Source organism: Micropterus dolomieu, linkage group LG06 (assembly GCF_021292245.1).
Source record: "Micropterus dolomieu isolate WLL.071019.BEF.003 ecotype Adirondacks linkage group LG06, ASM2129224v1, whole genome shotgun sequence".
Classification (NCBI taxonomy): domain Eukaryota; kingdom Metazoa; phylum Chordata; class Actinopteri; order Centrarchiformes; family Centrarchidae; genus Micropterus; species Micropterus dolomieu.
This window is the reverse complement of record NC_060155.1, coordinates 18313960-18326364: the sequence shown is the minus strand read 5'-3', so window position 1 is coordinate 18326364 and position 12405 is coordinate 18313960. Positions and strand designations below refer to the sequence as shown.

At 40.7% G+C, this 12405-nt stretch overlaps 2 protein-coding genes across 4 annotated transcripts; one reads left to right on the top strand and one right to left on the bottom strand.

The window, feature by feature from the left end:
* The first annotated feature begins 147 nt into the window (after positions 1 to 147).
* Positions 148 to 8235, top strand: dnajc3b (DnaJ (Hsp40) homolog, subfamily C, member 3b). The gene is made up of 12 exons (XM_046052118.1): positions 148 to 598; positions 2092 to 2202; positions 2369 to 2493; positions 2586 to 2660; positions 2774 to 2917; positions 3139 to 3320; positions 3477 to 3596; positions 3880 to 3985; positions 4074 to 4194; positions 4403 to 4535; positions 4635 to 4783; positions 5821 to 8235. Exons 1-12 carry the CDS (start codon positions 514 to 516, stop codon positions 5961 to 5963), a joined length of 1494 nt encoding a protein of 497 aa, XP_045908074.1. The 5' UTR covers positions 148 to 513; the 3' UTR covers positions 5964 to 8235.
* A 183-nt stretch (positions 8236 to 8418) lies between these two features.
* On the bottom strand, positions 8419 to 11431 carry naa38 (N-alpha-acetyltransferase 38, NatC auxiliary subunit). 3 transcript variants are annotated; one of them, XM_046052120.1, is made up of 3 exons: positions 11274 to 11431; positions 10286 to 10460; positions 8419 to 8830 (listed from the first exon to the last, which is right to left on the bottom strand). In XM_046052120.1, exons 1-3 carry the CDS (start codon positions 11310 to 11312, stop codon positions 8706 to 8708), a joined length of 339 nt encoding a protein of 112 aa, XP_045908076.1. In that variant the 5' UTR covers positions 11313 to 11431; the 3' UTR covers positions 8419 to 8705. The 3 variants fall into 3 exon arrangements, with proteins under 3 accessions (XP_045908076.1, XP_045908077.1, XP_045908075.1); XM_046052121.1 differs by having other exon boundaries at positions 10286 to 10457; positions 11274 to 11399; XM_046052119.1 differs by having other exon boundaries at positions 10286 to 10491; positions 11274 to 11319.
* Between the last annotated feature and the right edge of the window lie 974 nt (positions 11432 to 12405).

The following is a 12405-nucleotide window of genomic DNA, read 5'->3' as shown; positions in this document are numbered from 1 at the left end:
TGCAGGAATATGGGCGTGCACGCCGCCAACAGTGTTGTTAAAATAGTCCCTCCAATGAGAGCAGCCCACGTCTCTGGACGAAAACGGGCGTGCGGCGTGTGGACCAACCACGGTGATGTACGGCACAAGGGGCGGGGCCGCCGATACCGGAGGAAGGAAAAGGTTTCGTGTACAAAGTGTAGGAGCCGTCAGCTGTGCGAATTCATCATCATCATGTTACATGAAGGTGTTTTCAAGTTTAAGTAAAGCTAAACGAGTCCCCGTCAATGTGGGAAACTGCCGTTAAATCATTTTAGAGGGAACCTTTTTAGCTGCGCGCCTTGTTTCCACACGGACTACTGTCAAGCCGGGACCGTAAATACACCTTCGTAGCTGCTCCTGCACCCCGGTAGAGGGAAACGATGACGGATCAATAAAGAAAATCACAGTTTTCAATGAAACAAATATTGTTTTCACTCGACGTGGAAGCAGAGCCGCTACGTTTGCCGGTTCCGGTGTGATTAAGACTCAGTGATGGATTCTTGTCGGCGGACCGGACTCAGCGGGGTCCTGTGCTCGCTGTCCCTGCTGTGTGTCATCCTGGACATCCAGCTGGACGGTAAGGCTGGCTTTACGTTTAAAGTGTAGTTTTTACAGGCTTCCTCAGACAAAAATAAAGACGTTTCCGGCTTGTTCACTGCTTCCAGCCGTTTACCAAACCCGCCGTGGAACGTCAGCTCGCCATGGTTACCTTAGGTCCCGCCCCTCCGAGACGAGCTGGAAATGAAATTCACTGCCAAGTAGTAACTCCAATATAAACATTATTTAGGTTGTAAAAGCTAAATTTAACAGCTTTACATTGTGTTTAAGTTAAGAGTTGTAGTAATAGCTAACAATACTTTGTGGAATCACAGTAAGTAATTGGTACCCCACCAGGACTACACACCTCCATTATTACCTCTGTAAATAGAAAAACATCCCTTTTTTACACACTAAATTCAAATATAAAATGCTATATGGAGCTGGTTATATGGAGAAAATGAAGGTTGCATAATGATATTTTAATTATGGAATGATCTGTTTTTTCATAATCTTTAACTTGTCTAAAATATTGTCAGAAAACAGCAGAAATGCCAAGTCCAAGGTGACATCTTTAGATTATGTGATGTGTTCAATCAGCAAAACCTTAGCAATCACAATTATAGCAATAACAATTCTATAAAAGAAATAAAAGCAGGAAATCCTCTCATTTTTTGAAGCAGGAACCTTTCTCTAAAAGACTAATTGATTGTCAAAATATAGATTATGGATTTCTTTTGGTCAGTTGACTAAACATAAATTAGCATCTATAGTGGTGTGCCAACTTGTGTCTTGGGATTGATGTGCTGTTATTTGAGATGGTTCAAGATGCACTTTTAAACAACATGTAAACTTGTAAAGACAGTTGTCAGTTAGTTCAGTTTCTAACCCAGCCAATTAAATACCTGACAAATCATCGTCATCACACTGATGCTAAAATCACATACACATTCAGTACTGTCGTAAAGCAGCCCTACGCACTGAACTGCAAGAGATGAAGAAATGGCTTCCTTTGTGGCCAAATATCGGGCTGTTAACAAATTTCTGTGACATCATGATATATAACACCTTGTCTCTCAATCCTATAAAATATAATATGAATACACTTAACGTGCACCACAAAATGCACTTTTATTATGTAAGGAGTCAGTTTCAGGTGTTCTTGCATCTCTCACCATTTAGTGTGAGGGTTGCGATGTGGCAGCTTGGACGCTTGTATACCTTTCTTGCTAGTCTGAAATCTAATGCGCAGCACATTTGGCCACGTCTACACTTCTGATTTGCTTAAATACTTTAATTAAGACTTAGTCACTCACAGATTAGCTGCTAGTAAGAATGACAAATAGGCGGAGCTACTTGAGTGCAGTCAGATAGATTTGCTTTTTGAGTCACTGATGTGATATTCTTTGAAAAGTAGGGTAAAAAAAGGGTGACAAAGTTAAGCTACAACATGGTCTGCAGGTATAAAAGTGTCGCCCTGTCTTTCTCAGTGATATATTTCTAGCGAGGCTCAAGCGCTGTATTTTGTTACAGGGGTCTTGGGGGCAACTCATGTTGAGATCGAGCACCACTTGGAGATGGGCCGCAAACTTTTGGCTGCTGGTCAGCTGGCTGAAGCCTTGTCCCACTACCACTCAGCTGTGGGTAAGGTTACACACACTGACATGCAGACACACTTTTATACTCTCACTGCTGGGCGGACATTTTCACTCCGTGTCGTTTCCAATAATGCCTGCCCCCTTCCGTACTTGCCACAACATCATGTCTCTGTGTACAGACAAGAAAATGTCTTGTTCTTGATGTTTTACAGAGGGAGACTCTAAGAATTACCTGACGTACTACAAGCGAGCCGCCGTGTTCCTGGCTATGGGAAAATCCAAATCTGCCCTGCCAGACCTGACCAAGGCCATCCAGCTCAAGCCTGACTTCCTGGCTGTAAGTTCGCCTGATCACAACCAGAAAAACTAGGAAATTGTGAACTAAGTCCTTATTTTGTGCGCATGTGCTTTGTGTTCCTGCGTTTTTAGGCAAGGTTGCAAAGAGGGAATATCCTGTTGAAGCAGGGCAACACACAGCAGGCCAGGGAGGACTTTGAAGCAGTGGTACGTTTAAATCCTAAAAACACAGCTATTGCTATTCTGTTCAGTGTTTTACCTCAAACAGCAGTTTGCCTGAGTAATGCGTGTGTGTGTGTGTATTTCTTTTTTCGTTGTAGCTGCAGCGCTCCCCAGACCACGAAGAAGCTCACGACCAGCTGACGAGAGCCAACGAGCTGGAGGAGCTGCAGGAGGAGGCCCATGCTACCTACCACCAAGGGGACTATAGCACTACCATCAGCGTGCTAGAGAGAGTCGTTGAGGTGCGTGTCAGCTCTCAGTGGAGTAGGGTCTCCTGAAATGTAAAAAAGAGCTCTTTCTGTGCATTTTGTCTGTTCTGTCTGTTCTTTCTTACGTTGCTTATTGGATTTTTGACCATTTTATGTCAAAAGTGTATAAAAAAAAAAAAAAAAAAAAAAAGGAATTTTAACATAAATTTATATGCTGCTGAGCTGATTTAACTTGTATATGTCTCCATCTCCAGATCTCGCCTTGGGATCCTGAGTCACGGGAGCTTCGTGCAGAATGTTACATCCGAATGGGAGATCCGCAGAAAGCCATCCAGGATCTGACGCCGACCACGAGGCTGCGCAACGACAACCGCGCGGCCTTCCTGAAGCTGAGCATGCTGCACTACAGCCTCGGAGAGCACCACGAGTCACTCAAGTGAGCTGGAATAATCAAACTAGGTTTGATTTTAGTCAGCAGAGTCATGCAAATGAAGCTGATTTTCATATTGAGAGCGAGTCTGTTTCAAAGCGTTGGTTTTATCTACGTGTATGTCTCACTCTTCGCTCCATCTATTGGTCTGTTTCTGTGCAGTCACATCCGAGAGTGTCTGAGGCTGGACCAGGATGACAAAGAGTGTTTCAGCCACTACAAGCAAGTGAAAAAGCTCAGCAAGCAGCTGGACGTGGCAGAAGAGCTAATTCAAATGGAGAGGTCGGTGGGATCGGTGCACTTTTCCCTCCTAAATCGTGATCCTCTTAGGGCATCTAATGTGTATTTACAAATTAAATGATGTATCGTTTTGAAATAGAAAATGTCAGCCATTTCTTATTGTTAAAAGCACTGGTGGGTCGAGTCATATACTGTACATACATTGAGATCTAATTCACAACCTGCTGTTCTTTTAATATATTGTTGAAAAAGTAGCAGTTAACACTAACTAACTAACTAACCTAATTAATTACCCTTACTGAATGTTCTCTTTACATACAATTAGGTATCAGGAAGCCATTGATAAGTATGAATCAGTGATGAAGACAGAACCTAATGTCCCGTACTACACCAACCTGGCCAAAGAGAGGATCTGCTTCTGCTTAGTTAAGGTAAGAGAGAGCGAAGGGAAACCTTTGTACATTTAAAGCTCTGGAGTTAGAGTTCCAACACATTGTCCAACTTTCTGGCCAATTCTAGATAAAGCTGGCTCTGGAGGCGATTGACATGTGTTCAGAAGCTCACCAGAGAGATCCCCGCAACGCCAACGTGCTCCGAGACCGAGCCGAGGCTTACATCCTCAACCAGGAGTACGAGAAAGGTAACTCAGCTACAATTCACTGCAGCAAACTGACCTGCATTTTTTTTTTTCTCGTTACTATAAGAAAATAGGTTGGAAAGGAAGCAGAGCGGTCATCATGCGTGCCTCTGAGCTGAAAGATGGTATTTTAAAACAAAATGTAGTGTTGTCTGGCAGACAAGCGTTTATATTTTAACTTTAAAACGTCTAAATATCTGTTTCGATTCAGCCGTGGAGGACTACCAAGAGGCAAAAGAGTTTGACAGCGACAGTGTCGACATCAAAGAAGGGCTGGAACGAGCACAGAAACTACTGAAAATCTCTCTTAAGAGGGACTACTACAAGATCCTCGGTGTCAACAGGTAACCAGTCCAACATCAGACAGTAAACCCATCCCTTGTAGACGACTTTATCGAGCTCAATCGCTCCAACTAATCTATCATGAACCTTGTTTTCCTCAGGAATGCAAATAAGCAGGAGATCATCAAGGCGTACAGGAAGCTGGCACAGCAGTGGCACCCCGACAACTTCCAGTCCGAGACTGAGAAGAAAGAAGCGGAAAAGAAGTTTATTGACATTGCGTCAGCGAAAGAGGTCCTCACTGATCCAGGTCAGGAGCTGAGACGACCATTACATTTTCATTTTAGCTATTTAGCTGACATGTATTCAACAAATGAGCAGGGGCAGTTAAATGTCTTTTTAAGGGAACCTCAGTTAGTCTATTCTCTGGTCTCTGTTGAAGTTGTTCTCAGTGAAAACACTTTACCACGAATTACCAAAATATTGTAGCACGGTTTATGGCAGCCTGTAACTAATAAACTGTACTGTCACATTCCGCTAATAGCTCATTTAAAAGAATAAATTTGCCGAGAGTTAGTTGAGAAGATTTACACTGCAGCCATGTCTGTACATTAAATATGAAGCATACGGCCAGCAGCTTATTAGCTTAGCACAAAGTTGGAAACGGCTAGCTTGGCTCGGTCAAAAGTGACAAAACCCACTTACCAACACCTTTAAAACTCACTAATTAACACTTAACGTCTCATTTATTTAATTTGTACACAAACTAAAGCGTAAAAAACAAATTCTGGTTCTTCTGGGTTTATGTGCCAGTCTATTTCCTGCTAATCTAAGCTAACCGGCTGCTGGCTGTAGCTTCATATTTAAAGCACAGACACAAGAGTGGTATCAATCTTCTCATTTAACTCTCTGCAAGAAGGCCAATGAACATATTTCCCAAAATATTGAACAATACCGTATAATCAGTGGTCGAACACAGTTATCCAGCGACGAGATAAGACTTCAACTCAAATGCTTTGTTTCCAAAAGGCAACAAGAGGAAGTTATAAAATCCAGAGATACTAGATGTTAACGGACAGTGCTGCTGGTGCTACAATTACACCTGTGGCTTTTCAGTCATGAACAATCTTTGACCATCAGGAAAATGTTGCACAGTATAGCAATAACAAAAACACATGTAGTATTGTCTTTTCAGTGAATCAGTACAATTATACAAAAATTAAATAAGTGTTATTATTCTACTAAATGGCTATCAGGTTATTTTAGGTGATGTCTGTTTCATGCTATGCCATGATGTAGCTTCCACTGTCAAAATTTGTCCTTCCATTCTTTCCATTGTCTTGCCAGAAATGAGGCAGAAGTTTGACGCAGGTGAGGATCCCCTGGATCCGGAAAACCAGCAAGGTGGAGGTGGAGGACAGGGCTGGCCTTTCCACTTCGATCCCTTTCAGTCTGGCGGCAGCTTCCACTTCAAGTTCCACCAAAACTAGAAAGGAGGACTTGACGAACACGGGGGGAGGATAGATGGGACACTGGGGGAAGATCGGTGGAGGATTTATGGAGATGTCTTCTTCAGCACTGTGCTTCAGCTTGGGCACAGTTTCATCGGTTACTTGAACCTTAGAATTCTCTGCGCGCACAGCGGAGGCTTCAGCTGTACAGTGAGAAAATAAGGACTTCCTACCACAAAAACTAAGGACCTAACTGGCTGCTCTTAAATGAATTTGTCGCTGTGGTAGAAGAAAATGAAGTCTTGCATCAACACTTATGGATGGAAAGATGTTGGTTGAAAGCAGCCGATGTGGGACATTTGGGTTTCTGCTCTTATTACTCATTTATTTCTTTGTGCCATTCTTTGAACCTTTTATCAAGGGACTTTTAATACAGTAGCTCCTGCTTGGACATTACATAGGAGGACTGTGCCTGCAGTTGGGCTCTGCCTGCAGTATTCTTTAAAGGTGCAATGTGTAAGATTTGGCCAGAAGTTTAGTTTAAAACATTTTTAAAAAATTAACTAAAATCATCAACACAATGTGAAGAACAAACAGTCACAAGATGTTCGTTGTGTTGTAAAAATATCTGCTGAAGTTAGCACCTGCTAACCCTGCTAGCCCTGACCCGTCCAGTCTCATAAAATCAATTGTGCCTCTATTGATGTCGATAGTCTAATAGTATAGCTCTGGTCTCCCACGTAGCTACAGCTGGGAGATGTGTGCGAGCTGCGAATTCGCTTTGCTCTTTGCTTTTTTTGGCTGATAAACAAAATTGAAAGGAAATATTCTTACAAACTGAAAAAAATACAACCGTACAACTTCTTAATTCAAGTGTCTATTTTACCGAACCAAGACTAGCTTAATTACCTTGTAAACTGTAAAACACACTTCAGGCAAACTCGATAGAAAATGACAAAACAAAACTCATCAAAACCGTCTGTTAATCTTTCCACTGTTCCAAAAATCACCAGCTCTGGTTTGTTGGAAATAAACCCTTAATACAGAGTTGAATGTGAAAATATTCTAGCTGTACACAATGTCGCTGCCTCTCTGATGGCCGACCTCCTTCACGCCCCTCTCCTCTTCCCGCCTGAGCCTGCCGCTATAAATCACAGGCTGTTGGAGTATGAAAGGTGCCCAAAATCATGCAGTCTTGCACATTGCACCTTTTTTTTTAAAAGGAATCACATGTTTACTGATCTCAGTCTATATTTTTGACCATGTCAAATCTTCTCTGTACTAGAGAACCCAGATTTTTATACATGACTAATGATTAATGGTAAGTAGGTGAGACTTCAGCACTATTAAAGGAAAACTTGTAGGAGTTAAAGTTTTGAAATCCTATGGATCTTAAATCGGTGCCGCTCTGTGATTGTTTTTGATTTTGTTTTTAATTCCCTTTTTATTTTCTACAGATATCTAATCTGAATAATGTGTAAATTCTGTTTTTGGGTGGATTTAACTTCATCAGACTATGTATCCAGGTGCAAACATTATGGATGCAACTCATAATGAAAACTTATATTAACATGGTGAACTGAAAAAAAAAAAAAGAAGTTCAGTATTCTGGACAAAAGCGTTATCAACTGATGAATGAATCAAGAGTCGTAGTATTTAGCTCTTTCCCCTTTCAAACATTTCAAAGCACATCTTTGAAAATTTGCACTTTTGCCCTTTGTTTGAAAAACCACTCTGCATCTTCTCCACTCCTGAACTGTTTCTGTTTTAAAAGCCTTTCAGAGACTCTCTTACAAACCAAGTGTCTTCAACGGCTACCTGAGAGCCTCATTTACAAAACGGTCTGAACAGAAAAGTTCACACGCTAAATGCTGTACTGACGAGGAGCGGACATGGTGCACTGCTTACAGGTGTAGAGAACTGCTGTGACATATTGGATATAAGTCAGTGTATTTGGATAAAAAGGATGCACTGAGGCACAATTTGAAAACTAAACCATTAAATTGCAACTTTGTAAATGAGGCTCCAGTTTTACTGCCAGGAAAGACACACAAGACTTCTTTTGAAGATTTGACTTTTTGAGTACAAACTTAAGTTATTCTGTCAATATTATCTTAAGGACACACTGACTGTAACAGCTTTGAATCCTGTCTACTGCCTGGCTGTGTGAACCGAATGTGACAGGCTCTTTGTATTTAAAATCGACTGAGTGTGGCTTGTTTCTGGGTTTTTCTGCTGTTAGTGGCTCCAATTTTACAGTGGCCAAACTGAATCAGCTGACATGCTCAAGCGTATTAAAATATTAAAACAACTGAATTTTCTTCTAATTCCTTGATGCATGGGTATGCATACTAATAAATGTTCTGATGAGCGCTACAGAGCAGCTCTCCCTGCAGCTGCAAGCATCTTAGTGGTTTCTTTTGAGACGTTTTAATCAGGATAGATGTTGGTCCTCACGGGGACTGAACCCTTACAATTAACGACAGACACAGTCTCAAATACAGTGCTCTGCTTCAAAACATCATGAAACAAAGACTTGTTTACTCTACACAGAACTGAAACACATTATTCACACCTTCTCATACACACGAGCTGAACTGTACAGGTGTCACTGCACATGGACACATTTTCAAGCACAGGGGGAATGGCTAAATCCAGAATATTGACACAGGAGTTCTGCATCAGTCCATCATGCTTTGAGCTCAGCCGCAGCCGTGCAGCAGGCTCACTTAGAGACAGTCACGTTGAAAGCTGAGTTTCGTCCAAACAGGCAGGGCCTTATCAGTGGTTAGCTCCGAACCCTTGTGCCTCTTCCAGACTGTCTGCCTCCACCTCGATGGATACCACATGGTGACCGGGGATCATGGCCAGGCCCAGGACTCTGGGTTCGCCCTGGGAGAACGTGTCTGAAGACAGAAAAGGATTTTTTATTTTATAGACCATTGTTGTGGAAATTGTAAATTGCTGGTGAGGGATTAAGCAGATAATTGAGTACATTTCATTTCATTTTTAGCTGATGCTTTTATCCAAAGAGACTTACAATTGCTATACATGTCAGAGGTCACATGCCTCTGGAGCAACTAGGGGTTAAGTGTCTTGCTCAGGGACACATTGGTGGATGGGTCACAGTGGGGAATTGAACCCAGGTCTCTCACACCAAAGGCATACTACTTATCCACCACAACAACCAACCGCAGTATTGGAAGAATTTATTAATAAAATGGTTTCTATGTTTTGGGGAACAGAGATCCTCTCCCGGCCTTGAATGAACATTCAAGGAGAGGAGAGGAACGGCAAGAAAGGAAAACACCCAAAACAATCACACAGCTCTGACCTAAACCCTAGTAAATGTGGACAGACTAACATAAGGATTACAGAAGAAGGAAAGGTTAAGTATAAATACACAACACATATATATATCTACAGTATAAGTCATAGTAATTATAATAGTAAAATAACATACATAAAAGATTAAATGTAAACTACGTAATAACCAAAAAACAATGACTTTCAAAACAAAGACTAGCAGACGAGTGTTGAGGAGTTGACTGATTTCACACAATGATGTCAAACTGAGGTTACAAGGCAGAGTGCCATCCTCTGGTTAGAAAAGCTCTTTGGGAAAAACCATTAATCTGTTCAAACTTGTCATTATCATAAACCTTTAAATGCAACTTGTGTTTCAAACTAAGCCGTTCCTCTTTGCCCTTAATGCCACCTGTCTCCTACCAGGAAATGAGAGGAAAGGAGATCAGGAAAGTGAATAAGAGAAGTAAACAAGACAGCTGTTTGCCTGCTGCCCATCCAGCTGCTCATCTGTATTGGACAAAGACTGTATATGTGTGTGTGTGTGTGTGTGTGTGTGTGTGTGTGTGTGTGTGTGTGTGTGTGTGTGTGTGTGTGTGTGTGTGTGTGTGTGTGTGATGCTCACAGAAGCCAATCACAGCAATTTGGCAGTGGGGATCCTGCATTTCTTTTTAGATTTTGGATTTTTAAATAGGTCAAGAAAGCAACTAAAGCTTGCTACAAACCAATGTTCGGCATATGTTTTACATTTATATATCATATTTTTTGTCCCATGTCCGGTTTCTTATCAGCGTGGATATTTGGTTTTAACTAGTTAGTAGAGAAAGAGTTTGAACTCTTTTGTTTCCCACAGTGGTGGAACAACTGGTAAGATATCAGCAAACAAAAAACTTTCACAGCCACAAAAGAAAAGGAGGTGTTTAGGAAGCAAGACAAGCAGGTAACAGGATGCTTACAGTATGTTCTGTTCTTCAGCCTATGCTGTGTTTGTTACATGATGGTATAGGTTTGTTTATTGTCTTCATGCTGCTCGGCCGTCTTTACTTTTCGCCTACCTGTGGACTTGAGGAATTCCTGAGCTGATCCAAGGATGACGTTGCAGTCTCGGTCTGTGCAGAGAAAAAGCCCCACCAGGGTCCTTCCGTCTGTCATGCGGATCCTCATGTTCTTGTTCAGGAGCCCCTCTAGTTTCTGCCTGGCCTGGGACGACGAGGACACTTCAGACTGCTCCTGGGCGTGGACAGAAAGACAACACACTAAACTAACACCAAATTTAATGGTGAAACCATCAGTCGCTCCGTTGATTAGCTAATAAACTAAAAAAAGTAGTCAAACAAAGTGTGCAATGTTAAGACACTGATTTAGACATTACTCAGTATTAAAAACTATTTTTACTTGCAACCGTACTAACTTTAGTTTACGGATTTACACCTGGGTTTGCTGTCTGGTTAGTGCTTTACTTTAATGTTTTAATGCATAAATACATTTAAAAAACTGTATGCTGATTTTGCAAATATAGGTAGATATTTAAATCCTGTGCTATTAAACCGGTGACAGATCATCGTCTGCTGCTACGTATATACATGTATAGGTATATATGTATGTACATATATGTGTACACAGGTATTCATGTGTACTTATGCGTGTGTATACATATATATACATACAGTATATATATCGGACACTCTTGTGCACCAGGCATTTACCTTTCACCAGGTTTTGTTCTGCATGGATTTGTGACGTCCACTTTTTATTTATATTAGTTTTTGTTGTTTGGATGCTTGCACTGCCCCTCAGAAACGCTATCTCATTCTGCCCTGTACAAGCAGCTACGTGGTCGGAACGACAATAAAGTCTTTGTACCTGGAACCGGTTGTATTAACATTAGTTAGTTAATTGGTTAGCTACTCGCTAACGTTTAGCTACACATGAAGTCTTGGAAATGAGGAAATATGTTTCAAGAAAACAGTTTTTTATGGCCCGTAAATAACAGCGTAAATAATCATGTAAAATACAATTAATAATAAAGACATGAATACATACATGAGTCGAAGGACCATTTTCCTCAATGATTGTTGCCATAACCCTTTACTCTCCTACATTTGCTTACGGAGCAATTTCTCCTACGGACCAGCTAAACCGGAAACTCAGTGTCCGGTGTCTTTTTTATTTTAAAGAGAGCGACACCATCAAGATTACAGCATGAAAATGTGAACTTAAGTAAAACACTACATCGGTAGCATATTACAGTTGAAAGGAGAGGCAACACACTGCTGAAAGGAACAGTATTTAATGTAGGAATTTAATGCTGATACATTTTCATACCTGACCCTAAGAGTTGCGTCATTTCAGCCGAATTTGTCACAGCCTTCTGAAAACTGTTTGTGGTATTCATTTTATTATTTTAATGAAGTTGAATAGTAATAATAATTATAACCCCAAAAGTTTCTGTTCGTTGTGTATTCGTTCACTGACTTCTCCAACTGTTGCATTCATGGCATGTGAATTAAGTATAGGTCTGTTGTTTCTCCTATTGCCATTTTAATGCAGAAACTACAATAATAAGAATGATTTGTGGGCATCAAAATGGGCCAAGAGAAGAAAAGATAACTGTAACTGTAGTAATTTCATATATAATGACTGACTAACAAAACAGCTACCGTCTCGACCATCTTCACAGTGTGGAAGAAAAGTTTGGAAGTTTGAATCTTGAGTCAACTCAATACAGTGCTTTTTGCAAACATTTCAGTTTTCTGATCTTAAATGAGTTACCTTTTCCGTCTGTCTCCTTTCGTTTTTGTTTAGAGTTACTAGTACTTCCTGAATAGTAGTCCTGGATTCTAGATACTAGAATAAGATCAATGCATCTACACACTTAATACTAACAATTTGCACATCTAAATATAATTCAAGACAAGAAAGACAAATGGAGTTTGTTCTAAGGATAGCATACAGCTGGTCAACGATGAGGTTTCTCCCGTTCTTCCGATCATATTCTTATAACCAAAACTGGCTTATTCTCTTTTCTTCATGTACTAGTGCAACAATGCTGATAACACTACTTCCTGAACGATCTATATATTTCTGACTTTTTTTTAATTTATTTTTTTACTTTTAGTTAATTCTATATTTTAATTAAGTCCTTTAAGTCTCAGTTTCAGTGGTAGTCTGAATT